General features: G+C 39.6%; 11 protein-coding genes across 11 annotated transcripts; 3 read left to right on the top strand and 8 right to left on the bottom strand.

Moving 5' to 3' along the window:
• Positions 1 to 641: 641 nt before the first annotated feature.
• SS1G_08912 (hypothetical protein) lies at positions 642 to 1,597 on the bottom strand (the record flags this gene model as incomplete). The annotated part of the gene is made up of 3 exons (XM_001590098.1): positions 642 to 993; positions 1,081 to 1,296; positions 1,347 to 1,597. 3 exons carry the CDS (start codon positions 1,595 to 1,597, stop codon positions 642 to 644), a joined length of 819 nt encoding a protein of 272 aa, XP_001590148.1.
• Positions 1,598 to 2,227: 630 nt separating this feature from the next.
• Positions 2,228 to 3,328, bottom strand: SS1G_08911 (hypothetical protein; the record flags this gene model as incomplete). Its single annotated transcript, XM_001590097.1, has 2 exons — positions 2,228 to 3,106; positions 3,239 to 3,328. The coding sequence occupies 2 exons, from the start codon at positions 3,326 to 3,328 to the stop codon at positions 2,228 to 2,230; spliced, it is 969 nt and encodes a 322-aa protein (XP_001590147.1).
• A 1,790-nt stretch (positions 3,329 to 5,118) lies between these two features.
• Positions 5,119 to 5,971, top strand: SS1G_08910 (predicted protein; the record flags this gene model as incomplete). The annotated part of the gene is made up of 4 exons (XM_001590096.1): positions 5,119 to 5,369; positions 5,470 to 5,528; positions 5,583 to 5,647; positions 5,741 to 5,971. The coding sequence occupies 4 exons, from the start codon at positions 5,119 to 5,121 to the stop codon at positions 5,969 to 5,971; spliced, it is 606 nt and encodes a 201-aa protein (XP_001590146.1).
• A 965-nt stretch (positions 5,972 to 6,936) lies between these two features.
• SS1G_08909 (predicted protein) lies at positions 6,937 to 8,080 on the bottom strand (the record flags this gene model as incomplete). The annotated part of the gene is made up of 2 exons (XM_001590095.1): positions 6,937 to 7,588; positions 7,800 to 8,080. 2 exons carry the CDS (start codon positions 8,078 to 8,080, stop codon positions 6,937 to 6,939), a joined length of 933 nt encoding a protein of 310 aa, XP_001590145.1.
• Positions 8,081 to 9,834: 1,754 nt separating this feature from the next.
• Positions 9,835 to 11,360, bottom strand: SS1G_08908 (predicted protein; the record flags this gene model as incomplete). Its single annotated transcript, XM_001590094.1, has 6 exons — positions 9,835 to 9,854; positions 10,118 to 10,163; positions 10,255 to 10,337; positions 10,890 to 11,011; positions 11,053 to 11,124; positions 11,260 to 11,360. The coding sequence occupies 6 exons, from the start codon at positions 11,358 to 11,360 to the stop codon at positions 9,835 to 9,837; spliced, it is 444 nt and encodes a 147-aa protein (XP_001590144.1).
• Positions 11,361 to 15,742: 4,382 nt separating this feature from the next.
• On the bottom strand, positions 15,743 to 17,340 carry SS1G_08907 (hypothetical protein; the record flags this gene model as incomplete). The annotated part of the gene is made up of 2 exons (XM_001590093.1): positions 15,743 to 17,084; positions 17,135 to 17,340. 2 exons carry the CDS (start codon positions 17,338 to 17,340, stop codon positions 15,743 to 15,745), a joined length of 1,548 nt encoding a protein of 515 aa, XP_001590143.1.
• Positions 17,341 to 18,270: 930 nt separating this feature from the next.
• Positions 18,271 to 19,659, bottom strand: SS1G_08906 (predicted protein; the record flags this gene model as incomplete). The annotated part of the gene is made up of 3 exons (XM_001590092.1): positions 18,271 to 18,303; positions 19,064 to 19,117; positions 19,591 to 19,659. The coding sequence occupies 3 exons, from the start codon at positions 19,657 to 19,659 to the stop codon at positions 18,271 to 18,273; spliced, it is 156 nt and encodes a 51-aa protein (XP_001590142.1).
• A 2,072-nt stretch (positions 19,660 to 21,731) lies between these two features.
• SS1G_08905 (hypothetical protein) lies at positions 21,732 to 23,560 on the bottom strand (the record flags this gene model as incomplete). Its single annotated transcript, XM_001590091.1, has 3 exons — positions 21,732 to 22,095; positions 22,202 to 22,526; positions 22,774 to 23,560. The coding sequence occupies 3 exons, from the start codon at positions 23,558 to 23,560 to the stop codon at positions 21,732 to 21,734; spliced, it is 1,476 nt and encodes a 491-aa protein (XP_001590141.1).
• Positions 23,561 to 24,895: 1,335 nt separating this feature from the next.
• Positions 24,896 to 25,297, top strand: SS1G_08904 (predicted protein; the record flags this gene model as incomplete). Its single annotated transcript, XM_001590090.1, has 1 exon — positions 24,896 to 25,297. One exon carries the CDS (start codon positions 24,896 to 24,898, stop codon positions 25,295 to 25,297), a length of 402 nt encoding a protein of 133 aa, XP_001590140.1.
• A 465-nt stretch (positions 25,298 to 25,762) lies between these two features.
• Positions 25,763 to 26,246, top strand: SS1G_08903 (predicted protein; the record flags this gene model as incomplete). Its single annotated transcript, XM_001590089.1, has 3 exons — positions 25,763 to 25,903; positions 25,954 to 26,127; positions 26,187 to 26,246. 3 exons carry the CDS (start codon positions 25,763 to 25,765, stop codon positions 26,244 to 26,246), a joined length of 375 nt encoding a protein of 124 aa, XP_001590139.1.
• Positions 26,247 to 26,823: 577 nt separating this feature from the next.
• SS1G_08902 (predicted protein) lies at positions 26,824 to 27,463 on the bottom strand (the record flags this gene model as incomplete). The annotated part of the gene is made up of 2 exons (XM_001590088.1): positions 26,824 to 27,249; positions 27,302 to 27,463. 2 exons carry the CDS (start codon positions 27,461 to 27,463, stop codon positions 26,824 to 26,826), a joined length of 588 nt encoding a protein of 195 aa, XP_001590138.1.
• Positions 27,464 to 27,712: the final 249 nt, after the last annotated feature.

The raw sequence follows: 27,712 nt of genomic DNA, 5'->3' as shown, positions 1-27,712 counted from the left end.
TGTGCAGTGTTACGAGGTTGGAATGTGCGGGGGAGTTGGCTGCCATTTTTGGGGTTGGTGAGTCGTTGTGTATGTACCTAGTAGAGATGTGATATTATTGAACGTAGAGGTAGACGTCAGACTTAGGTCTAGTAGGGAGCTTGCAATTATTGCAAATTTCTTTGTGAGATCGATGCTGACAACAAAATAGATGTATGGATGTGTATGCGTTGTTGTTGTTTGCTCCGTCTAGCAACAATAAAAGTAGAAGATAAATTGATACCCTCGAAATACTCGAAAAGATTGTCTGTGTATAGGTAGGTAATTGTAGTTACAAAGATCTAGTTGCAATCAATTTGTATTGCCAATAGACGAAATTCTGAAACTTATTTGCAAGTACCTAGAAAGTTCCCGAAAACTGAATAGAGTCATAAACCGAAGCTTTGAAAGGGAAATATCAAGGCAATCCCTTCATGTGAAATTTTATTCTCGGCTGTATTGGATTCTTTGCTGCGGTAACCTAATATTCATTTGAAGTTGAGTCATAGATTCATAGTGGATAATTTTACATCCATACGTACTAATATATTCACTTCGCCTCATTTCCCTTTTATACCCCAAAATAGTATCCAAGCATCTCCTCAATTATTCCCTCCTCAACGTCATCTTAAAGTCCTCCCATAACTCCAAATATTTAAACCCACTTTCGATCCTCTCTTTACCGGTAAACCAGCATGCCATGTTTCCTCGTAACCTCTCCCATCTCTATCAATATTCTCCCAGAAGATTGCATTTCCTTTGATCGGTTTAAATGTTACTCCTTCTACCGTTACATTTTTTCCACTTCTTGGATCTAATGCTTCGGTAGTATCAAGAAATTCCTCCCATCTACCTCCTTTTGGTCCTATTACACGAGGAAATTCTGTTCCTCCACCTTCAATATCGGAGGATACATCGACGTAGACCATGAATGTACTTATTCGGTCTACGCCACGTTTTCCTCCACTCCAATCACTATATCCATTTATTAGCACTTATACTCACAGTGCTGATCATATGAACAGCAAAAATGAACATCACAATTGATCCTCGTAAACTTACAAATGCATCCCATAATGTCCTCCAACCCCGTACCTCTGCGTCCTCAACTTCTCAATCCCCATCTCACCCCTCCACCCCTGAAACGCTCTCGCTCTATGCTCAATACACCTAACCACCTCATCTCTCTCTAGCAACGCTACTTCCGAATGACGAACCGAAGTATCAATTGTAGTTTCCTGACCATGAGAAATAGTAGAAGGCGCATAAATCGGTTCACTATCCCGTCAGTTTTCTTCTCCTTTCCATCTAAGGTAAATACAACACACCTAATATCAACTAAATGTTTACTCTCATTCGCTTTGAGAAACCCCTCAATATATATCATAAGCGGTTCTCGACTAATGATATACGTCTTATAGCTATCTTCAGGACAATAGAGCGGTTCATCACTAGCGATAAATGTGGAGTTTAAATTGAGAGGTTCATTGCGGGTAGATGGACGTTTGAAAATCATCTGTGAGAGAGGCGCCACTACGAGAACGTAGAGGGGTATCAGTGCAAAAGCGTAAAGGAGCATTTTGTTGGAATGCGTTTAGGATATGCTGTGCTGGGCTTGGCGGCGAGGAAGAAAAGGAGGTGAGAGGTTAGAAGAAAGTTGTGGAGCATCACGTGTTGGGTACGTAATATTGAAGTTGATATTTGCATATGCGCAGCAACTTGAGTTTATACCTATATTTATTTTCATTTGGATATCCTCCTTATTCGGATTTTCGGATTCGATTAAATGTATTTTCATCTCTATATCTCTTATCTAGCTCTCCACCATCATATAATAAAATATATATTAAATTTTAAATAGTTAAGAAATATCATTCTTTTTATGATTATTATCGAGACTCTATTAAAATCAAATATTGAAATAATTGTATAATTTATTTAAGAGGAGAAATGTGTCTAGATAGATGCTAGGTACAACTTAATGATGAGACTCAATCTCAAGTTCCCTAGAGGTGGGAGTAGAGAAGTTGGGGAGAGACATGCTGAGTATTTACTAGATATCTAAAGTCAGTCTTTCAATTATTGACTTAGATTAAAGAAGTTCAACTGTAGTAAGGACATTCAATTGATTAAAGTTGTAGTCCGCTAAATCCTTTATGCTCATTCATTTTTGCCATGCTCACTGCTCGCACATACATCCTCTCAACCATCAATTCCCCTCCAAAAACCCCAGAACAAGTTCATTGAACCCGTGAGGATCCTCCCAATAACACCAATGGCCACCCCGATCAACTACTACCCCTCTAGCCTTTCCTTGCGTGGACTTTTCATCACTCTTCCCCTCTTCTCCATTAATAAACTCCACAATCTTCATGACTCCTTCGGCAGGAAAACATCCGCTCATAGTACTCCCCACCACTAAAACCTCTGTCTGACTCCCACTATCCGGCCCAAAAGTAGCACGAATACCATCTCTCCAATCCTTAGAAGTATGATCTTCCATCAATTTTCCCAACCATCTTCCATCCCCCTTAAGTGCTTCTCCTAAAAAGAATGCCTCATCCTCGTCCATTTCCTTCTGCGTCATCATACTCCCTGTCTGAGGTTCATACCGATAACCCAAACAAGCGGCAATAGTCCCACGATGTGCAACATCTGGTGCCAACTCAAGAGTCTTCTGAAGAGAAGCAATCGCCCATGGATTATTCATCCCACGATTACAAAACCGACTATCCCAACCATCCAACGTAGAATTTTGCAAAGGACTTTGATCTACAAAGATCATTTTCTTGAATAATGCCGTCGTGAAAAGTTCCGCATAACTCCATAAAATTGCACATCCAAGACTACCACCGATAGCAAGGAATTTCTTTTCTGATCGCGTGGCGTTTGGGTTGATGGGAGATGATTTGATGATTTGTTGCGTCAGTTCATGCAAATCCATTGCGAGTCGACTCACATGATACCCATGCTTTGGTTTTCCGCTCCCCCCGTGGCCTCTGAGATCTGGTACAAGAACTCGGTATTTTTGTGACAAAGCAGGGATATTGCGTTGCCAGACGGCAGATGAGCCCGTAAAACCATGCAGCTGTGTGTTTTTTTAGTCCAAGTCTTCCTCTCTTAACCACTTCAATCAGGTGGTCATGAAGAAAGATTTGTTAATCTATCATGCACCAAGGCAGGCACCCCTAAAGCAGAAGGAAAGAAAAAAAGCACTCACAAGAATCAAGCATTCCTTACCACCCACATTCTCAGGATCCGTATCAATATATTTGATCGTAACCCCATCATTCGTTTTGAAATCCTCCATTACGTGTATCTTGTATCCTGGCAAAAGTTTTCCCTTCTTCCAAATCTCTCTAGAGATCTAGACGTTCAAGGTAGAGTGAGAACTCTTATACACGCCTTTAAAATATCAGACTAAACCTTAATATGCTTCACTCAACAGGTTGAAGTGCAAAGCTGTTTCACGCTTCAAATTCGAGATCAAGCTTGTCTATATAAATTTTACCCCACTATTTCAATCGCGCGTTTAACAGCTCAAGATCACGACTGCACGTGTTTCTGTTGAGTAACTTACAAGAACGTAAAATAAGTGAGATGAATCTGTTTACCTAATACTCTATATCTACCATTCATTCCTTCATTTACCATTCGTCAATCCACATTTATATATCTGTACCTCCCCCTCTCTCTATATCTTCTCATATCCCTCCCTCAGTAATCCAATACACCAAAACCAACACCTCAAACAGACCACTCAGCCTCAACATTACAATCTCAAATATCTTAATTTATTAAATGACTAAATGATTAATTTTATAAGTTCCTCCATAGATTAAAATTTAAAAAGAAAATTTATACAATTTTAATCAAAAATATCTATAAAAAAAATTTATATTTTATAAGATTATATAAATTTAATAAAATGAAATTTTGAAATTTTGAAATTTGTGTGACGGAAATCCCTGCTTTCCTCCCACCCTTATTATATAAGAAACCTCAGGTACATTAACCATGTCCACACATGATACGATTACTCGGGATTAGTATACGATTTAGGTGACCTGAGGATCAGATCCGGACAAGTACTAGGTATCAATGGTTATCGGTAAAGTAAGATCATTGGAGGGATAAATATGACTTCTTTTTGCCTAGCCATTGCGGCTAGGCCATTCATTTGTGTATATATAGAGTAGCTATCCCCATCTACAGGTGCTCTTCACCTGTAGATTCTAAGTTAAATACGATTGCTGGTCTATAAACACCCTTTTGGTCACATATATTCTTATATTATATTTATTTGAAGTTTAAAATAATATCAAATCAAATTTATATATTAGATTGAAAACAAATTTTAAATAAAACTTCAGAAATTCTAATGTCTTGAATGGTCAATAAGACCTCTGTTAAGCGATGGAGCCCATTTTGGCACTCAAGAGAATAAGTTCTCCTTATAGAACCACTCGGTAATTACTTAACTACACTATAAACAAAATTTCTTTCAACATCTTCGATATAACATTCACTAGAACTTCACTCACAATAATCTTCCTAGACAGAGCCTGCGATCATTGTTTGTTCATGCTCAATGCCCGAACAGGCTGCAAATTAACTATGTAAGATTGTTATCAAACATATTCTACGCCACCAACAACGAAAACATGCACGAACGGGGTGGCTAACTGTGCCGTCGGAGTGGTTGCAATATATAGTAAGCGTCCATTGTTCCCTTTGTATGCAATGATGCGGCGTCATAAATAATGGAGTATTGGTGTTGGGTTGGGAGTTGTTAGTATCATCATTTAACGATTACTTGGTTCATCTAATTACTAAAAAATCTATTTTACGTTTCGAATTCATTGTCATCACCCAACATCTCCATGTATCAGACATCTAGTTCAGAATTTCGATTGGTCTTGCAACCTGATATCAATCGAGGCACAGTACATACAATATTTCCCGGCCCAAAGACCATAGTATATCCAAAAGATAAATTTAAAAGAGAAGTTCTATATCCTCTCAAACCTCCTTTTCCCTCACCATCAATCTCCCAACCCATCTAATTATCCACAAACATCCACCAACCTACTTAAAAACATGCCTCGACCCACTTCCAAAACAGTCTTCGTTCTCATCCCAGGCGCCTCTCAAAGTCCCGCTCACTATGGCTATCTTCTCCATCTCCTGCTTACACACGGTCATCCTGTTTACTCTGCCATACTCCCTAGTACAGGAAGCAATAAAAACGTCACTGTGCAAGAAAATGCAGAATATGTGCGCGAAAAAATGATTCTCCCAATTCTGGATATTGAAGAGCACGATGTGATTTTGATAATGCATTCCTATAGGTGAGAAATTTCAAATCTCTCCCTCACTCCTTTTTTTTTTTGATATATATATATATATTGTTACACAGAGCAGTACTAACTGTCCAAATCATGTAATTAGTGGTGTTCCAGGTAGTGCAGCAGCTTTGGGTTTGGGTGAGAAAGAACGTGTTGCTGCTGGTAAGAAGACTTCTGTTTTGTGACAGATTTATATCGCGTCGCTTTTGATTAAAGGTGGAGATGGAGGAGATATTGTTACTGCTCTTTGTGGAAAACTTCCACCTCATATTTCTCCAAATGTAAGTAATAAGAAATCTTATTACCATTCTCCCTTCTCTTCCCCATTTCACTTCATTTCATTTTAACTCATATAATCCTAACAACCTACCTAGAAAGAATCCGGTATCCTCACCTGTGAAGATCCCGCTCCGCCATTATACAACGACGTAACCCCAAAAGAATTCCAAGATGCAATCGTAATGTCTACATTATGTCCCAGCTATGCTTCATGGCATAGTCCCTGTCCACGCGCCTCTTGGAACTCGGAGGATTTCAAAGACAGAGTCGCTTTTGTCCGTACACTTAGGGATATAGGTATTCGCTTGAGATTCAAGATTTGGTGATTAAGGGAACGGGAGTGGAATGGATCGTTAGAGATGTAGATACTGGACGTAGCCCGAATTTGTCAGTACCAGAGAAAATTTGTGATATTTTGGAAGAGCTTGGGAGGCAGTTTGAGGGTTTGTAGTTTGTGGACATTTAAACACTCGATTGGTTATGTGCTAGAAGATGTAGGTTAGAAGAAACAGGAAACTCGCTTAAGTGAGTTGCGATCAGAGTGACTTGATTGGTCTAAAATAACTTTTTAGAAAATCTAATAAAAAGTTTAATACAGGCCTTAAGACTTTTAGTATATTTGATTTAGAATCTTTTCAAAATTAATTTATTCCACTTAATTATTTAAAATAATATTTTTATTATATTACTATGTTTATATCTGATTTATATTAGATATCTATTATTAAAAAATAAAATTATTATCTCTCAATAAATATATAATATAATCTAATAATCTTAAACTTCTCAAACTTTAACCACCTCAGAAATTCACTATTCTCTCAACAGTATCCTACCAACACCATCTCACGAAATCCGATACACAAACCAAATATTTGCATAGTAACATATAATATATAGATATCTATTAACTAACTGAAACGATACAGAGCCATGACATACTCTCAAAATCCACAAATCATGTATCCCATCCCTCCCATCCTATACTCATAACCATAATGCATCAAGCATCTCCTCCAATCTTTTAAAACCCCCCAAAAATTAACTCCTAGTCCTTCCTTTCCTTCCTTCACTATTGCCCAGCCCGCTACATACGTATCTGTGATGCACGCACGTATAGAAAACGAATCCCAACCCAAATCAATATTCCCGTCCCATTTTTCTTTGCTTCATGCTGTAATCTATATATCACAAGAACGCAATACTCGCCTTGCGTTCCATTATCTATAAAAAAATAAAAAATAATAAAAAATGTTTGATATGTGCTCCGCTAGAGATTTTTCCTCTCGATTTATACACCAGTGTATGGTGTAACGAGATCGATACTCCTAGGTCGATGTCCGTATCCACCTGGACCACTTCGTGGTGGTAATGGTCGATCCATACCCATACCGCCCGTGCTGGTAAATGTTTGACCGTTCCCAGATGCATATAAATCTTCTCGACTGCGACGGGCAGGGTAGCTGGTACCGCTGTTGGAGTATGAGTTTCCGGGTGTCGCGAGGGGAGTGGGTGTGGTGGTTCTGCTCGTAAAAGGCATGTAGTTCCATACTTGAGAGGAAGTCCTCGAGAGTGTGGTGGTTGGTGGAGATTCGGGTTCTTGGGGTTGTAGTCGAGGGAGTGCGGTGGCTAGTTCTCTTAGGCTCTCTAATGCATTTGAGGAATGTGTGTCGGCTTGTGATGGGTTGTAAAAGTGAGATGCGGGGAGGGATGCGGATGGTGCGTGGTAGGCGGATGAGAAATCGGTGGGGTATGGTGAGGAGTTGAAGTATGATCGAGGTCGAGATTGTGTGGGGGAAAGTCGAGGTACGATATCTCGAGGTTCTTCTGGAAAGTGTAAAGCTGCGCTTGACATGAAAGGGGTCAAAGGTGGAGAGCTTGGGGCTGTCGCATATGGGTTCGATCGAGAAGTATATGTAGGGGCTTGATCATGAAGACGACAGCTATTAATCTTGTTAGTGATTTCCGCAATACAATCCGGAAATAATGGGGATCCTCACTCTTCAGAACAGTAGAGAAAAGTATTATTTGCTGGGGTAAATTGCTTTTCGCAAGTCATACTATAGTAATTCGTCAGTTTTAAGCCACCAATATGCACCCCGCGTTTTCCAATCCAGGGAGTCGTCATGATCATCATTTAACAAATAAACTTACCAGAATTGTGGGAAACTCTCTCCATTATCTTTTTCCAAGTATTGACTTTCTCTTTCCTTACTTCTGCCAGCTTTTGTAATAACTTGTGGTGTTACCCTTCTATGTAAAGTTGTCGGGCGACTAGGTTTCTTCTCTGCGACTACAGCATAATCCTTTCCTGACTTTCTGCGTACATGATGTGCCTTCTTATCTGTGTTCTTCTCTGAACTTGTCTTGGGGGATAGAGCAAGTGCCGGTGCAGTGTGCGTTCGAGAAGCGGACGGTCTTGTTGAGTGTGCCATTATGGCGTTGAGGAAGTTGAGTTCTTCCTTTGGTTGTATTGAGACAATCCTTGAAATTTATAGGAAATCGAAAATGATGAAACTCGTAGAATAACTTCTCACGTATACTGTGAATGTAGAAATGTGTCTTGGTATCCCTTTATCTCGTGAATAGTTCTTGAAATAGATTGTCTATTGTCTTCCCCGGTCGATCTCGGTCTTGTGAATGTTTCTCGTGATGGTGGATTAAATCGGTCCAGGTGAGTAAGGTTGAAGAGGATGTATGAGATCGATGATGATATGAGGAATGATCAGAAATAAAATCAAGGATTTAAATTTCTTTTATTTTATTTCGATTGGCGATTTGGAAAGATATTATATTTTGTTGTAACGGGAGGGTGCACTACTAATATGTATGTAATCCGTCCTGATAAGGGGATAATATCGGTATGTGCCTATGACTCCCCCGTGTGAAATTAAGGGCGAAATCGGAAGAGTGGGATGTGAGAAAAATGTTGATAGGAAAGTACAATCAATCTAGGCTCGGTACTCCATATAAAGAAGCATGCAGCTAGATGTAGCGGTGATCGAATAATATTTTAAGTTGCGATGCTTGCAAACAGGAATTATTGGCCAATATGTGAGAATATATTGTGTGGGATTATTCCGGTGGAAATGGGAATGGGGGTTTGATATGATTAATCAACTTTTACTTCCGACGACGGAGGAGGATGGATATTCGAAAATGAAGCAAAGTAGAGTAAAATCCAGGAGAGATATTGAATAAATAATGTAAAGAGTTTGAGAAAAGAGGAAAAAAAGAAAATTATTATTGTGGAAAGATATTGCGTGCTTCTGTTCTAATTGTATATTTTGGGTATGCCCTCGTAAACGCTGGCCACCCAATGGGATTGTTGGTTTGACTACGCAGGTAGCTTGAATAGTTTTCAGAGACCCTTGAAGGATTATTGGTTGGATTGTTGGGAAGGGAAGATCTTATCGATCAACTGAATGAACCGGAAACTATCAATTGATTGTGGGTGACCTATTTGCGGAGTTCTTGTAACAAGGGGAAAGGATTCCGTATGGTTCTGGTAAGTCTTGGATGATCTTTGGATCTCTTTGTTGAGCCTTGTGAACTTGGTCTCGGTAGTCAAAAAGGGAAAAAAGGAGGGTTTGTCTAAAGTTTTGAATCAGGAGAAGAAGAATAATGGATGACTCTTTCTATCTGTAATAATAGATAATGGATAATAGATAACAGAATTCAATACGACTCTTTCTTTCTTTCTTTAAAAGATAAAATAATTCAAAGAACAAGCCGTCCGTCAGTCAGTCAAGCTTTTCCGAGTAGATGGAAACTATTCGACATTCCTTGTTGTGTAACAATGCTATGGTATGATATGGTCTAGTCAGGTATGATGTGCGTCAAGATTGTATGGTAATCGGTGATGATGGCTCGACGTGTAGAACTGTATACTAGTAGTCTATGCTAGTAGTCTATAGCATACTATTTGCTGGCTGGCTTGATGCTCGATGGCTTGTACTGCTCTAGCTTTCCATCTATTCTCAATCCCAATCCACTATGCAGTACGCACAAACGTTTTATCTTGATTGCACTGCTGATTAAGGTTCTGTGAGGATACGATACGTTTCTTCAGACAAGTCTAGTTTTCTTGACCGCTAAAGTGCAATTGATGGCGTGTGCATGGTTACTCTGATTTCCGTTCCGGAAGAACCGTATAAGCTTGACAACTGGAACTGTAGGATTCCGTGATTCAGGCTTTGAAAGATGTACCTATGTAGATGTGAGGTAGATGTTAGATTGATGTTAAGTGATGTTGTAACTTTCGCAGTGAATTGTCTTTTTTTGATGATGAGATGATATCATTTAAACGTTAGATGGTGCACTTCAGAGACAATGCTTATACTTCGCACAGGTAATCATGGAGGATGTCAAAGGACCCGTCTTCTTACTTGGCTATTATATCAATTCTACTTCAAATTGCAACATCAAGCTCATTCTTTGACATCGAGTTAGTTTCAAAACCTCGATCTAACCTGCATAATCCATCATCTTGCCGTCATCGGGGTAACTGACAACTTTCTATCTCCATCAGTTCTATCGATCAGTTTGGACCTTCTTGACTTTTAGCTTTTTTGCCTTTCGCCCTCTTGTTACAACACATTAAAAGTACAAGCATAATGTCGTATACCATTGCGTATGCTAGATGCTTGCTCTGCCATGAATTGCGACGTTGTTCATTGTACGAGTTTTTCACTATTCTAGACTTGTGAGTAGTTTTTGAATGTTCCACAAGTTGTGCCTGTTTGTTAAGATCTGACTGGATAATCTCAATACTCTGTCGATTCTGGGTGAGATTCTAGAATATCTCGTACCCGCTGGACTGTAAGCCCGTAAGAGGTAAGACAATAAACCCCACTCCAAAAAGTAAATCTCTCCACTTTAAGGGTTCTTCGGCTTTCCTCAAATGCTTTCGCGGCTTACCCAAGTGATAAAGCTTCGTTATTGGAAAGCGAGAGAAGTACAAGCACTGGTGGGTGGTACTACGGAGGAGAGATCCTTTAATCCTTTCCCCACTCCTTAAAGTCCGTCGAGATTGTAACAGGTCCAACCAAGCACTTTTCACCTCTTACTCTAGCTATCGGGCCCATGGAGGCGTTGAACCCTTTCTTTCTTTCTCTTCCGAATCCTTCCAGCCTTTTGATACCAATCCAGTCGAAGGATTTGATCTTCGTAACTTGAAATGTCTCAACAGAACATTGTTAATTATACTACTCTGTAGGTAGGGTATCACCAAATAAAACCTACCGGTACTAGCTAAATACTCTCCGTCTCCACTTCTCAATGCACCCTGAGGTCTCCATACTTTTACCGTCACTGCATATGCAGCACTTTTCTTGATTGCATTATTCAAGATCAACATCCTCGTCCTCTGAGTGAGTCAGTCCTCTATCCATCTCCACTTTCATACTTTGCTATCGCTGTTCCGGTGACTTTATCCATAGTTTTGGACTGGGGTTTGATCCTCAAGGTTCCCCTCAATCTGTGCCATCACAACCATTCGGAATCAGCAAAAGACCAAGAAGTCTAAAAAATAATGCAGGCACGATGATATAGAAAGCTACAGCCACTTCCGTCATCCTTAGTCGATACACACTGCGTACACTATACAGCGTACAGAACCGTTGTACTCTTACCCCGTACGTGTCGTCGTCGAATGATTGTCATGTCCTTTTTGTCCTTCCTCTTTTGGTAGCAAGATTGACCTAGTCGACTCATGATATTTGGATCCCCATCGAAAACTTCACATTTTTATTGGAAATCAACAACACTGCTTGCATTGCACTTACGAGCATCCTTTTCTTCAAGAAAGTTTACCTATCTCCGTTTCATATCACCGTATGGCATATCTCCGTATCTCTGTCTACCTAGTTTATATATAAATGGTCCACGTTCCACGATATGATCAAGGCACCGAAGTTTCCTTTCCCCAACAACGTTTTTCTGTCTCCATATTCCATATTCCGAAGCTTGGGCATAATTCTGGGCACAATTATTATTTGATCGATGAATGATATTTCGTGGGGGTACTCGAGTCACTTAATCATACAAAGCATTCATTGGTTTGCTACACAATGACCGCGATTTATCCGGATTACCAGATTCGTACTCAACTCCACAGTTTCTTTCTGACCGATCAGAAAAAAAAAATCTTTTACCCCGTAGAGCAACAAAAAGATTGTTGATCATACATGTGTTTGGAGTGTGTTACTCCAATTGGTTGTTTATATCCTTGTTTCAGAATTTTATAGTCTCATTAATCGATCAGAGTTTCCGCTTTTAGATCCTTTTTATTGAATTAAAATCTACACAGGCGATAATTATGCCGATGCTATACGATTCATCATTCTAGACCTTTTAGATCTTCATACCTGACTATTTCTCGTTAGTTCGGGCAAAAGTCCTTCCTTTTACTTCCAATTCCGCCTGAGCCGACCAAGTGGACAATGACGACGACTGGTATCTTGGAATCATCTTTGATGATCCTCAGCCTTCAGGTTTTTAAGAAATGCTAAACCTCAATTCTCTTTCGATCTTCGAAGTTAAACCTCTTAATTTTGCAAATAGTTCCTGTGAAACTCACTCACCTGCAGAAATGCACTCACTTATTGTCGGAATTAAAATATGCACTCAAAATTGTGGTTCATTAACTGGACCTGGCGTGAGCAAGTGATTTCTCCAGGATCTTCATAATACGTTCGTGCACAATATGATAGTTTCCAATATTGTGGGGAAAGCGGTATGAGGAAGGGGGAGAAGATACTCTGATGTGCACAACGCAATATTGAGGTTGGCTATTTTGCTTTTCGAATTGCGGGGATTAATTGATTCATTCATAGGGCTGGGTAGACAAACTCAGTCTGTGAGTTTGTCATACGTTACACATATTGCTGTATGGGCTTGGCCAATATTCAGATTGAATTGCCAAGTGAAAGAATAGATGAAGATAAGGGATATTCCGAGGTAAGTGGGTAGGCGTTTGTTATACGAGTGAAAATGTTCTCAAATATGACAAGTGGCATCTGAGAAGTGATGGTGAGTTGGTAGTTCGTGTACATGGGGAGCATATGCAGATGATTTTGGTAACCCCATACTACAATGCACGACATTTAGCGATGGCTCGTACATGATTGTGCAATTTGAATTCAAATGAAAGGGCCGTCCTTTGCAGCTTTAGTCAAGTCGCTATAGTTTCTAGTTTTCATCACATCATTTATGAACTTCTCGGTCTTAAAGTCTTGAAATTCGAGAGGTTCGTTTAGGGGAATTACGTGCATACACGTACTTCTTTCTAAACCATTATTAACCATAAATAGAACTCTATGTTTCTGACACCTCAAAGTCATCCGAGGTTCTGGATCCAGTATGATTAAAGCCAAACTCAACATCACATGCATCTCGGAATACGGAACACGCAATACAAAACTATCCGAGGCGGCGAAATTCATAGCCCGCATCTAAATCATCGATGATTCATCTCAGCCATGACAAAACGAAACATTACAAGCTTCAGGATACTCCGCAAGGCTGAGCTCAGTCCGTCTAGATTCTAAGATCTACCATTCTTGTTGATTTGGAATATCACGTGTTTTAGTCCTTAGACTGGACATCTAGCTCTGTGGCAGTGCAGAATCGATATATATTAGATAGAGGGAATATCCTAGAAGAATACAAGAAAACGAACCTCGTATCCGGAACTCTTGGGATAAGATGATGGTGGCGAGTGCTGTGTGTGTATGACGAGATGGTGATGGAGGTTTTTGATGACTGATAGCCTAGACTTTTCATACTTGAACTTGATTCACTTGACCTTGTTGCTTGCTATATTGGTCGTCTAATTTTATCTCTCTCGGTTGATCGGTAATTTCGTAACGGACAATCCTTTTGGTGCCACTGAGAAGATGTGGAGTTTTTTTTTTTGGGCTGGAGTAATGTATGATGGTTATTTTGGAAAGAGGTTGGAATACGAGAACCAATATCGATCTTTTGTCTAATGTGATATTTCTCGGTTTATGTACTTGGATATATATATGTTATTATCTTTGTTGAAATTACGGTTTAGATATTCTTATTCGATAGTTGTCGTATTGGGATAGGTTATTGGTTTACTTAAAATAGTTATGATTAAGGAGATTTTGGTTTTGTATATCTTGTATCAATTTTACTCTTCATTTAATAGAAAAGCCAATTTATAAATGAGTTTGTACACTCATTTTCTATATTTCTATATCGATTCTATAAGTTCAGTTGTATATCTCTATTTATATAAATCTATCAAGTCTCATGTCTCAATGTCTCTGTTTATAAGTTCTAGTTAATAATACATTATCAACTATACCACCATAACAATTTTTTCTAAATCTGAATTACTCTGAAATCTTATAAATTTCCCTTTCCCTTTCCCTTTCCCTTTCCCTTTTTAATCTTGATTTCCCCTCCTCAACATTCCCTTGCTCTTGTAACGATGATGTACTGGAGGCAGCGGCTGCCTGAGGTTTCGTCTGGTTGGTAGTTGTGGGTTAAGGCTTTATCACTGGTATTCACTTGGAAGTGAAGTCGTTACTAGATCAAGTAGAATGTAGGTAAACTAATTGATAACTAAGTTGAGCACGAAGCTCCTTAACTACGAGACTAAATGAATGTTTATATACCCTATATCATCTTTTGAGGACCCTTGGGACCCTAAGGTCCAAAAGGTCCTCAAGGTCCTCGAGGTCACGTGAATTAATGAATCGTGACAAAAAGCTTAATTACTAATTATTTTTCAAAATAAATTAATCTAAATAATCAATTATATTGTATATATTCTTAAAAAAATTTATAATTTATTTTTAACAATTTTTATTAAAAAGTTATTAAAGATTTTCAATATTTCCAAATTTGTATATAAATCCTATACAAATTGAAAATCAAAATTGCAATTATTAATATCTCAATCAATAAAATTGTGAAAAATCTGAAATTTTCAGAATTTATTTATAATTATATAATGATTTTATAATTAAAATTTTCATTGATTCGATTCATTAATTGTTGAATGTGACGGAAACCCCTGCTTTCCTCCCACTCTTATTATATAAGAAACCTCAGGTACCTTAACCATGTCCACACATGATACGATTACTCGGGATTAGTATACGATTTAGGTGACCTGAGGATCAGATCCGGACAAGTACTAGGTATCAATGGTTATCGGTAAAGTAAGATCATTGGAGGGATAAATATGACTTCTTTTTGCCTAGCTATTGCGGCTAGGCCATTCATTTGTGCATATATAGAGTAGCTATCCCCATCTACAGGTGCTCTTCACCTGTAGATTCTAAGTTAAATACAATTGCTGGTCTATAAACACCCTTTTGGTCACACTTCATATCTCTTATATCCTAAATAAACAAACAAAAAATCTCAAAAAATCTCAAATAATCTCAAATAATCTCAAAAAGTCACTAATAAATGATCTTGTATCAGAGATTATATAAATCTTATACTTCTACTTATACTTCTATTATACTTCTATTATACTTTACTATACACTTTCCCATTTTCCTCCCTTCCTCTCCTCTTTTTCTCTTCTTTCTCTCTTCTTTCTCCCCTCTTGTCTTACATTTGTATACTTGTATATATATTTATGTTTTCATTTATGTTTTCATTTATATTTTCATCTTTGCATTTGTATCTACATCTACATCTACACTGTAATAAACTGTAATACAATACACAATACCCCCACCCCCCCTGCCTACGTTCATATATTCATTCATATATTCATTCATAAATTCATATCAAGAAAAAAACACCAGGTTTCTTCCTTTTCTTCCTTTTCTTCCTTTTTTCCTTTCCTGTCCATTCTGTCCAGCTCTGCCTGGGAAAGCTTTGCTATGCTAATTTCCAAATCCCCAAACTATCCACTTAAGAAGAAGAAGAAGGAACATTAAAGACGAATCACCCCGCAAAAACCCAAAGGGTAAAAATCTTGTAAAAAATAAAGAAATAAACTCCATTTCCAATTCCTATTCCTATCCCTATTCCCCTTTTCCCCCAGCCCCCAAAAAATCCAATCCAAAGCTAAACTAAACTAAACTAAACCCCTCTCCAACCCCTCAAAAACTCCTCACCCCCCTCTTCAAACCATGCAAATGCGCATGTTTCAAACCTCTCTTCTCACCACCCACATATCTCTTATGTTTAGTTTCACTATCATCCATAGCGAAAATATCAATTAATTTCCCTTCTCCGACTTTACATGCTGTTCCTGCGGCGAGCCCTCCGATGCTGGACCAAACTCCTGATGCGCATTGTTGGAAGGAGGTTCCGTCGATGCAGTTCCATTGGCCTGGGGTGCTGCAGCTGGTGCCGGGGGTGTAGGTTGTGTTTGTGTTTGAGGAAGAGGGGGAGGACGAGGCGGAGGGGTAGGTGAGTGTGGTTGTGGTTGGGAGGGAGGAGGTGGTGGTTGGGATGGTTGCGGGGAGGGTGGGGGTGGGGATTATAGAGGCGATGGAGGTGGATGTAGATGATGATGCGGAAGTTGGTTTCGCGATGGATGAAGAAGCAGCTGTTGGGACGGACACAGCTGATGATACCGAGGTTGGTTTTGCGATAGACGAGGAAGCAGCTGTTGGGACAGACACAGCTGATGATACCGAGGTTGGTTCTGCGGATGAACTAGACGAAGAAGCACCGACTTGTGCGAATATACCACCGGTATTGGATGCAGCAGCTGATGAAGCAGCTGAAACAACTGATGTGAAGAAAGGTCTGACCGAGATGGCAGTTGGTACCGAATAAGCCGAAGTAACTTCAGAAGCTACCGAAGAGACAAAAGAGCTAATAACTGAACTGGCACTAGCTATTTCCGAACTAATAGCACTGGAACCAGGAGAAGCAGCTGAACCTGTAAGTGAACCAATAGTAGCTGAATTGCAAGAACTAGTTCCCGAATACCATCCTGTGAGACGATTTGCAACATCAGTAGCATAACAATGAGTAGCGACACCATCCCCGAGATTTCCACCCGAGGCAATAGAGCCGGAGTTGTAAATTCTGGCGGCTTTGTAATACATGCTAACATCTGTAACTCCTGTTTCGGCAATACATTGTTTGAGTCCATCACCTGATGCTGTACCAGCTGTACCATCAGTAATCATTTGAACCATTTCACTCTTGGGACAAGGATTTTGAACAGAGCTTCCTGAATTACATGATCCGGATCCCTCGTGAGATTGCATGAGACCTGGGTTGGCGATGGAGTAAACGGTAGTTGGAGCGCGGACACAACCGTTAGATTCTTGCATTACTATGGCAAGGATAAAACGACTATCAATGCCGGTAGTACTAGCAACTTCTGAGATGGCAGATTTGAGATCTGAGATCTCGTCATCGGAATTGTTGGCTTCACCGAATTGAGTGCATGATGCTTTCAATACACTATTTTGCATGTCGAACCTGGAGGATTGTTAGTAATTTGAAATGAGGGGTAATTAATATATACATACATATCATCAAAGCTTGAAATCCATTCACTTTGTGTAGGCCATCCTACATTGGTATCTCCATCACCGGAAAATACCGTGTATGAATTTGCTGCACGCTCTTGAATAGAATGAATGAATGAGTCTCTTTCTGTATTTCCAGGAAGAGGAGCTCCGATAGAGAGAGTGGATAAGCCGCCGGCGACTAAAATCAAAGGAAGGGTAAACATATTGATGTAGATGTAGGTAAATATGAATGTGAATGTGATGATGGATATGAAAATGAATTTGATAATTGATATGAATAATGAATGAGAGAACTCGTCAAGAGCGTGCCGCGTCTAGCAAATGAACCTTGAAGGAATGAAAGGTTGATGAGATAGATGTGATAGTGAAAGCACGTTGGAAATCATCATGAACTTATATACAGATACCTTCCCGTCCCATGAAGCTGCAACGTCTAGGTACAAGATCCATGGCACCTTAGCTCGAACATGGATTCCGTCCAATTGGGAATGTGGAACTCCTAAGTACGAAGCTTTCTATCGCAAGCCACTTTTGATGAACCAGTAAGGCAAATCACATTCCTTACTTCCGGGATAGGTTATGTGTTCCACTAAATAAAGTACTCCGTACATGGTCTTTCAGTGCGGGCCAAACTTCCCTAAGGCGCTAAGACATTCTACGGATAATTCTCCGGTGTAGCACTTAACATGAAAAGAGTTAGTGATTCGAGGGGAGAGAGGAAAATTGCAAGCGATACCCATAGATTGGAGAGTAGAAAAAAGGCCATGATTCGTATAGATTCGGCAATCAATTCAAATATGGTTAGTAGATTCAAAGATTGAATCAAAAAAGGGGAACGAATCAAGAATAAGAAAAACATCAGCTGAAGCCGCCCTGATGGGTTCGATGATTTTGTGGTTCCACACTGAGCCACAAACGTGCATTTCATGCAACATGAAAATAGAAAAAAAGTAGTCACCGCCCAAATTCTGCCAAGTTTTATTTTTTCTGCCCCTCTTCTGATTCAGAAATATGACCTTTTTATTTTATGATGATTTTTGATCATCACCAAACAAAAGAAAGAAATTATCACATAACTGATGATTTATGAAAACAAAAGGCAGGAGGACATGGCAAGAATCTCGTAATTAAAATTACCGACCACTAACATCATCCTCATTGTATTTCTACTTACTCGTATAGCTACCAACCTAGGTACCTAGTAAGATACAATGTACCCGCAATGTAGAGAGTACAAATAGAAACGGTAGGATTGACGTCCAAGAAGCCACCAAGAAGGCAAAACATTTCGAATGATATCCATCCGAATAAAAAATACGGACGGTATTACCGACAGAACACTCCGCATCGTATTTTTATTCGTCTCTTGACCCTAGAAATCACCGAAGGATTATTCGCTGCAGAGGCAACTAATTACCTAGTAGGTGTTGCTTACTTGGGTCTGAATTGTCTGAATTGTCTGAATTGTCTGAATTGTCTGAATTGTCTGAATCGTCCGAACTGTTGTTTCAGGTTTCAAAGCTATTTCTACAGATTTCCATCATCATCCCATTTATTGGTCGGCTTCATTGGTTGGTCTTTTATGTCCCTCATTCAGGTACCATGCAAGTTTATTCCTATTTGACCATTCATATTTGTTATATCTTTTGGTAGGTAGGAAGAGTACCTAGGTTCTTCTATTCACACTTTTACAAAACACGTACTTCACCCATCTTGTTTTATATCTATCTACTTGAGCAGATAACAAGTCAGCGTAGTAAGCGCCAATGTTTAGCGGTTGGATATATCGATCGACATACATACACACACACGTATAAAACACGAAAAATGCAAGAAAATGGAGAGGACGACGAATCTTCAAGTTTGTTCAAAAAGCAGGTACCGTTAAGGTACTGGTAGGTATTGGTAAGGTACTGACTGACTGACTGGTAGGGCACCGCTACTAGTCAATTTCTCAGCTAGTGGGCCAAGGATGCAATGCTATGCATTATTCATGTGCTTCTTTTCATGGGTTGGTTTGGACTTGATGATCCATAAACCAATAATAACGACATTCCTGTACCTGATTCATCACAGCACAGGCGAGATAGTCACAGCACGGAACCTTTTTTGCTAACATCGTATCTGAGCACGCACCAATGAAGAGTGGCGATGAAGCTGAGCATTTTAGTAACATGGGTTTGTCTAGACCAATCTGGTTCTTTCCTTTTACAAGACTCTTTTCGTATTATTATTATTGTTATTGTTATTATTGTAATTGAAATGTGGGTGGGTTTGGTCTTGTAAATTCCAAAAGTGTGGCAAAGCATTGTGGCGGCCATTCAGAACTCAGCCCCCTAGTAATTCCGGAATAAACTACATTTTTTATGCCTCTCTAAGGAGATATTCTTAGCAATCAGTTCATCCATACCAAAAGCATTCCAATATATCGTATTATTTTCAGAGACACATACATTTTCATCTAAAAGATTTTTAAGGAATCCAATATTTCTCTTCGTGTTTGTCTCGGGCTGACGATCCATTATTGAAAAGCATACCACCTGCGGAATACCTTACCTACGATTCCAATTCTGCAAGAGTCTGCAGTTTTCCGCCAGCCGAGCATGTATCGGATGAAGTACACATCCAATTGCGGGGAGTCACACAGAGGATTTTAACTGCATCTTCTTTTCCTTTCCCTTATTTTTCGTTGCTTCATCACTCTTATCCTATGGTAATCCGTTTGCTTGAACTGTTGAGCCATCCATTCATTTTTTCATAGAAAAAATTATTCCTTGATGCATCGTGGAGGAAATTTATTCGCTCTGTGTATGTATGTACATACATACTCTGTACATTCAAATATTGAATTGGAATTAATACATGCGATGCTGTATGTGTTGTAGGCTTTGATTAAATTATAAGCCTAAGACTAATCTAAAGACCGATGGATGATTACCTACTTCAAGCGATTTACATTACTGTGCTTCATGTAAGTCTTACGACGATTCCGTTGGGAAATCCTTTTTAGCTTTGACTGCTACATTATCATAACTACCGATACATTCAGAAGTCCCGAGTTTGGAGAATTTCACATGTCTGCCGTGGACTCACATCTTCAGTGAGGGAGGGGATGTGTAAGATTGTACCATTCGCTCATTTCTTCCACCGTGTTCCTGGTCCTCAGATACCATATGATATCATAAATGGAGATCTAAATCTCAATTCAAGCACGGTTATTAGCTTTGACTTCTTCTACGATTATCATATCTGACCATATTAAATAGAAATGAGAAATGAAAAGTAATCACTCATTTCCTCTTTATCAGCAGGTGAAGATGTGAACCCCGCATTGGGATGTTATGATAGGATAGCGGGGTAGTATCCGTTCCTTTCCTCCCGTCTTGGAAAAGTTTCATGTTACATCTTTGAATATATCAACTATGTATTTATTGTGTCGGAGATGATGTGATGTGTGGTGAAGAGTCATGGATTACATGACCAGGACATATAGTTATGTTAGGATAATCCCAAATTCGGAAAATACAAGCGTTATTACGTGCAGAATTAAAAACTGTACCTATCATAGCAACCGGCAAAGCCTTAATAACTCTTTCTCACTTTCGGGACATCGGATGCTATATGGGAAATTCCCCATAATTTTGTACTTCAATGATGCAATATGGGAAGGTACTGGAAATCATTCATCAAGCCACTCCCTGCGAAACGGGAACAACATCAACATTCCTTCTCGGTAAGAAATTAAATTTGCAACGGTTCATAGATATCAGATAGGGAAGCAATCCTCATGGAGGCCTTTCATCTATATTTAATATTGTGTCCTTTGATGGGAATTATATCCTGCTTGGAGGAATGGCGGATGATGCTCAAGAATCCCATCTAGATCGCTATATCGCAGGTGGTGACCTAGAAGTATACCGTAGTCAAAGGAGTATCAAAAGCATCTCAATCTATTTCCATCTGTTCTCATTCCTCATCATTTCACTATGATAACTTTATATACATCCATTTTCCTGTAGAAATAAATATCTTTGACTTTATATGAATTGATACATATGTACTTTTCTATCTGATTAATATTCCATTAATTACAATAAATATATACTTGTGTATTTAATTCTTCCTTCATCTCATTAAGTTTTGTGCTTTCAAGTCATTCAAAATATTAAAGTCAATCAAATATCACCCATTTGTTTAGCATCTACCTGGAAACTTTATAACTACTCGCAGATTAACCTATCGAAACACTTTCCTTCTCCTTTTCCTTATAAATGCATATCCTCTTGTTCTTCACTTAAATATTGACTGGCAAAAAGGTCATGATTTAAAGAATTTATTCTAATTTTCTTTCCACCACAAGTAAAAGCCCTGCTTTTATTCTTCTATTCCTAGACTATAGATACTAGGCTCTATACGCTGGTAAAATTGAATTCTCATACATTATGAAACCAGAGACGCTTTTCCGCTTGCTAACCTTCGGAAAAGAAGAAAACGCTAGAGGAAGAGACTCATTAGATACCAAATTAAACATTAAACATCTCTCTCCCATCATCAATCACCAGACCAAACCCTCCTATCTCATACTCCCCTTCCCCTAGTCTCCCCCACAACTCCAACTCCTCCCCCCCCTCGCTCCCTCTCCAATCCCCACCCCACTAGCCCAAAGTCCCATCCCACAAACAACCGCCCCAACACTCACCAACCCAACATTACACAAAAACAGCCCTCTCATCCACCACCCCTCATTCCATCTCCCCTTATGCACAAACAACCACATAACCCCCGCAAGCCCATACGTAAACCAACTCGCAAACAAACTACTAACCAATCCCAATAACTCATTAAAAACCGGAATACTCTCCGCAATCACCCACGCCACCACCCAAAGAGCAAACGTAATCCCCATCCAAGCCAACGTACTCCCCTTCGTCCGCATATTCATCATACGAAAATCCCCGCTAAAAATCTTATTAAACACAAACTTCGAAGCCACATGCCCAAAAATCACCCCCGCAATCCATCCTCGTCGGAATAGCAATCCCAAACGCTATTTTCGACACCAACGGTCCCGCAGACCCGAGAGCAGGTGATGTAACCCCCGAGCCTGCATACACGTATATCACAATTGCAGTCACGAGATACAGCGTTATCTCGACAATTTGGAGTGTAGCGAGTGCTTTGGGAAAATCGTTAGGCGTCCGTAGTTCGGATATGAAGGTGAAGAAGGCGATGTGTCCGGCGTAGGCGAAGACGATGTTGGTTATGCTTAGGAAGGCTTCGCGGAGGGTGAGTTGGGCGCGGGGCCAGAGAGTGTAGGTTTTTGTGGGGGGAGCGCGGATTCTGACGCTTATCATTGTTATTAGGACGGCGGTGGTGATGCTTGCGAATGCTGGAGTTGGGGAGAGGGGTTAGTTTTTTTTGGTTTATTTTGATTGAGTTCGATTTCTAGAATATCAAGACAAGCAAGTCGCAAGATTCACCAGAACCAGAAAGAAAGAGAAAAAGAAAAAAAAACTCACAAACAACACTCATCCAACTCATCCCCTTACACGTTCTCGGCAAATCCAATATCCAAAAAATCCCCATCCCCACCACTCCCCACACAATATTACACACCCCCCCTCCCGTCAACGTACGCAAACAAATAATCCACGTTAATATATGACTCCCCATTAAAAATAACAAAAACAAAATCTGCGCCGCCCCCGCAATCTCATGCCCAACTCGTCCCCATCCTAGCGGCGTCAATAATATCTCGCAGCAATCGGCCCAACTATGGATACTGGGATATGCTTGTCGAAATTGATGCATCACGTATCCGGAATACCAGGCTAGGATTCCCATGATGAGAATGAGGAGGATACCGGGGATGAGACCGATAGTTGCGAGGACGGAGGGCAGCGCGAGGATTCCGAGGGAGATAGTTTCGGCGATCATAAGTGCGGAACATTGCACCCAGTTCATGGAGCGGAAGTGGATTTCGGAGGTAGATCCTGGGGGCTTTTGGGATGCTGTGTTGGTGCCGGTGGTGTAGTTTGATTCTTCGATTTTTTTAAATTGTCCTTCGATGTCTTCGGTGCCATGGCGGTTATTGTAGGGATGTTTGTTGTTGTTGTTGGGATTTCCTGCAGTTGAAGATGCGGAATATTGGGTAGATGATTGGAGGGTTGATTCTTCGGTGAAGTCTTCGGAGAAATAGGATACGTGTCTGGCAGGAGAAGGACGCATTGGATTTCTAGGAGGGAAATCTTCGTCATGATTAGGTATTTCCTCCTGTTCCTGGATAGGAACAGAAATGGAATTGAGATTTGAAGCTCTGGGTGTAGAAGGATTATTGGGTGTTGAATTTTCTCGTGCAGTGGTGAAAGATAGTTGTGATATTCTTGCTTGTTCGGGCTGTGAGAACCCGAGTAATTGACTCATTTTTACACTGGATGGTTATGGATTCGCTGGTGGGGTTTTGAAGATGAGTTTGCTGGTTTATTGATTTATGGGGATATGATATGATATGGTATGGGATGAAACGGTAATGATATAATGAGCTGGAAAATTCCAATGGAATTTAAAGAAGCATCTTGACGCTGGGTAAGAATGTGGGAATGCTGGATGGGAAAGGTGTGTGAAACTTTCAAGTGAAGAAGAGGATTATGTGGGTGGTTTTTACTACGTATGTACTGTGTCTAGCGAGGAAAGAACTATGTACTTGAATGGTTAGAAAGTATGAACTACTCCTTTCTCTGTCGAAGCTTAAATAACGCGGGGAAGGATAGGAAGAACCCTCTAGGTTCTGAATGGGTATAGTATTTGACAATTTTTATTCGATGTAGCAAGGAGTACGAGATCAAGCGAACATAAGCGAAGATTTTGATGGCTTATTGATGATTTTCTCTGTAGATCTTGTGCTAGAAAAATAAATAGATAAAAAAATAATTGATTGTACCGATTAAATTACTTATTTCACATTTCTTTAGATTTCCTTCCTTTCCTTTCTAAACCTATACAAGAATTTATTTTATACTTTCTGCCTGCACTGGAAAGAGTCAGCAAGGAAAGCTCTATCTATCAAGACGGAACAACAAGGAAGTTGGAGCAAAAGATACATTCGTCCATATCCGAAGAAGAAAGCTAAGGAAAGAACTTAACTACATGACTTATTTCGGCACTTGTTTGAGCTAAATCAACATCTAACGTTCGTTAGTAGTGTTAGTGCAAGATCATTTTACTTGGCATCAATCAAGATTCATGATTGTCCTATTGGGATGAACGCGTTGTTTTTATACTCTCAGACTAAATGTAGATATTTTGATGGACGGAAAGATAGTTCGATTTTGGGTAAAGAGATCTTGATTCTTTCGTCATGGTGTATTTTGCTAAGGAGAGATGTTTTTTGATTGAATGTCCTAGGCACTTGCGCTAGCTGGGAATAGACTCCAAGAACTTGGTGTAGATACAAAATCTAAAAATTTTAACCCACCCTCAACCTGTTACGAGGTTTGCCGTCTAGATCACGTGGAAGTGCTCTGGTTTATAACTAGGCGTCAAGCAGGGACTTAAGTAACAATAATGATATGCTATTCGTAACTAATAGTAGAGTATACTAAATGATTGATCTTGAGCACGAAGCTCTACAAATGAAAACCTATCCCTTATATAGAACTTCATATTCTACTGTATTCTTTTGGATCCCTTGGATCTACTGGATCTAGAGTTTAATTATCTAGATCCCTTAGATCCATCACGTGATTTCAATCAGAACATATGTCTGTGCTTGCTGAAGGTGGGGATACTCTACGAACCGATTACCATACAATTTTGTATGCGAATCGGTTTGCTTTTCCACGGGGTCTGAGCTCATATGGACAGGTTGACTGTTACTACGTAACAAATGATACAGAAAACGTTATCGATAATGACTACAATATCGATCTCCCTATATTATGTAGCATATCACAAGTGAATACAGGAGAGGATTCAAGCTTGGAAAACAAAATTTGGGAGGATAAGATAGCTTCGCCAAGAATATATGATGACGATTCTTCATCAATTGAGACAGTCCTTGATCCTCGTTTGTACCAGGAGACCTTGATAGAAGGATTACAAAAGGGTTATAATACTCAAGGTATGGATACTCTTGATTACGATAATAAAGCAATCTCCTGACTATATATAGATACTCTAATGCTGGAAGACAATAAATCAAATTCAGATGAGCAAGAGAATTTCTCAATGGGTGGCTCCTATTTTCCTTTTGTGGATTACTTAATCGAGCTATTGCATCCTTTGATTATTCGCGATCAAGATCAGAGTGATTCCAGCTACAATGACCCTGAAGAGCTTGAGCATGGATCTTCACTATAATTCCTTCAGCAGCACGGAGATATAGCTGTAGGATCGATAAACAAGGGGGGAAATAATGAACAACAAGGATGCAGAAAGCGGCGACATCTATCCGAAACTGAGATTGATAAAGATAATGAGAGTGACGACAATACACGATCTGCAAAACAGCGAAGAACTCGGTCACTTCCTATCGACAACGAGCAAACCTCATCCTGACATAATGATGCAGAAGGTCATCCTTGACTACGTTTTATCATCGGTCCATCCTCCACTGCTCCATTTACCATGATCGACTCCTCCACATCGAACTTTGGTGGGCATTCACCAGCGATTAGCGATGGTAATCACTGCTATTCACTATCCCCTGTGAACCCATATGTGCAGAGCCGGCAACCACTACCGAGTATCGAGAATGGCCGTTTCAAGGTTTTCTAAAACGTACTATAATTGGGAACGATACCACACACACTCTCGAGTTCCAATTGCAATATGTACCGGAGCATCTGCATCTGTTTGTTATTGCAGAAGCATTAGGTGCTGATACATTTGCGCAGATCCAGAGCTCTTGCAGTATTCTATATTCCGAAGTACGCCCAGCAGGACCTAAAGGGAAGCGCGTTAGGTGGGAGGCAGATGAGCATGAGACGATAGTAAGGATGAAAAAGGACGGTTGTTCTTGGGAGGAAATTCATGACGCCCTCCCACACAGGACTCAAGCAGCGATTCAGATACAGTATTCTACAAAACTCAAAAGGTGATCACAACATAAAAGCAACTTTTTAATGGAATTTCTAATTGGGGGGGAATTTTTAAATTGTATAACATGAATGAATACGATGTCAACCTCTACCACAACCTATTCTTCCTGCTTGATCATCCCTTTTATTGCAATCTCTACTCAACTTGGTGCTCAACTACCCAGGCTTGCCTACTCAGCCAACAAAGAAAGCATTCAAATCTTCTCTTCCTATCCCAATCCAAGCCCATTTTATTCCTCTCCACGTTGATTTGAATGTCTCAGCTCCCAAAGCCTAACAATACATTAGATAAGTGATAAATTAGGATTTTCCTACTACACCTTCTTTTTTTTGCCTTTGCCTCCGCCTTTTCTTTCAATCTCTTCTCTTCCCTTCGCCTTGCCTCATCTTCGTATTGACGATTCAATTGAAGGTCACGCAGTAAGCCCCTCGCATTTCCTCTGTTAGTACTTCTAGCAAATTCTGTTTCATCGATTATAGCTTGCTCCAAATCAATAACCATTATTCGATCTCCAACATCCATAGCATTATCCAACTTTGTATCCCTATGAATTACTCCGTAACTAGTTAATACTGTATAAATTTCTTCTAGTTTTCTCTCAAATTCTGCGTCCTCTCATGTTCCACTATGATATCGAGTAATCTTCGGCCAATAATTTCTGATAGGACCAAAGCAGGCGATCCATCATATATAGCTTCTCCATAGAAATAGGGTATGAATCTTCCTTGAAGAGGTTGAAGGCGACGGTAGATGCGTTTTTCAACCTCAAACTCATCATCCCAATCAGGCTTGCATTTTTTGAGGATGACTGTGGGTGGTAGAAACCATTCAGGATGGGAACTTTTGAGACATGGATAGAAGTTGAAATTTTTTTCAAATATAGATCGAATAAATGGGATTGGAATATAATCGAGGATAGATGGTTTTTTGATCTTAAGTCGGTAAACAGTCCATTGTGGATGAATTCGTTCAGGGATAGTTGCGACAACCAATCTGTGATTCGTACGAAGTTCCTAAATATGTTAGCATTTATTTTGATTGAATAACAAAAGTAAATTATCGCACCAAAGGACCATGAGTTTCGCTAGGATCTGATTCAATAATAAACTGATCTGAATACAATACTAATGGTGGTGTTGGTGATAGAGATGGAGGCGATGAGTGGGGACGTGCTGGTTGACAATGGAATGGGGGTGGAATGTAAGGTACGTCTTCATTCAAATCCATTGCAAAGAGTTAAGTATGATGAGTAAAATATTTGCGTGATGTTACGAGCTTGATCTAGTTATATGACTAAGAGAGTATGGAAATTTATTAAGAGAAATAGAAGAAACAGGAGGTGTATATAGTTTTCAAAGTAGCTTCAGTTCTTTCTGTTCTTTCATTACAAGTTTGCTTTATGCATACTCCTGCTAATTGTTCCGTCATTTCCTTTTATCATAGTACTAAACAAGTTGATATATAAAACAAGTAAAT

Source organism: Sclerotinia sclerotiorum, genomic scaffold, assembly GCF_000146945.2.
Source record: "Sclerotinia sclerotiorum 1980 UF-70 scaffold_12 genomic scaffold, whole genome shotgun sequence".
Taxonomy (NCBI): domain Eukaryota; kingdom Fungi; phylum Ascomycota; class Leotiomycetes; order Helotiales; family Sclerotiniaceae; genus Sclerotinia; species Sclerotinia sclerotiorum.
Note: the sequence above shows the minus strand (reverse complement) of the source record. Positions and strands in the feature narration are given on the sequence as shown.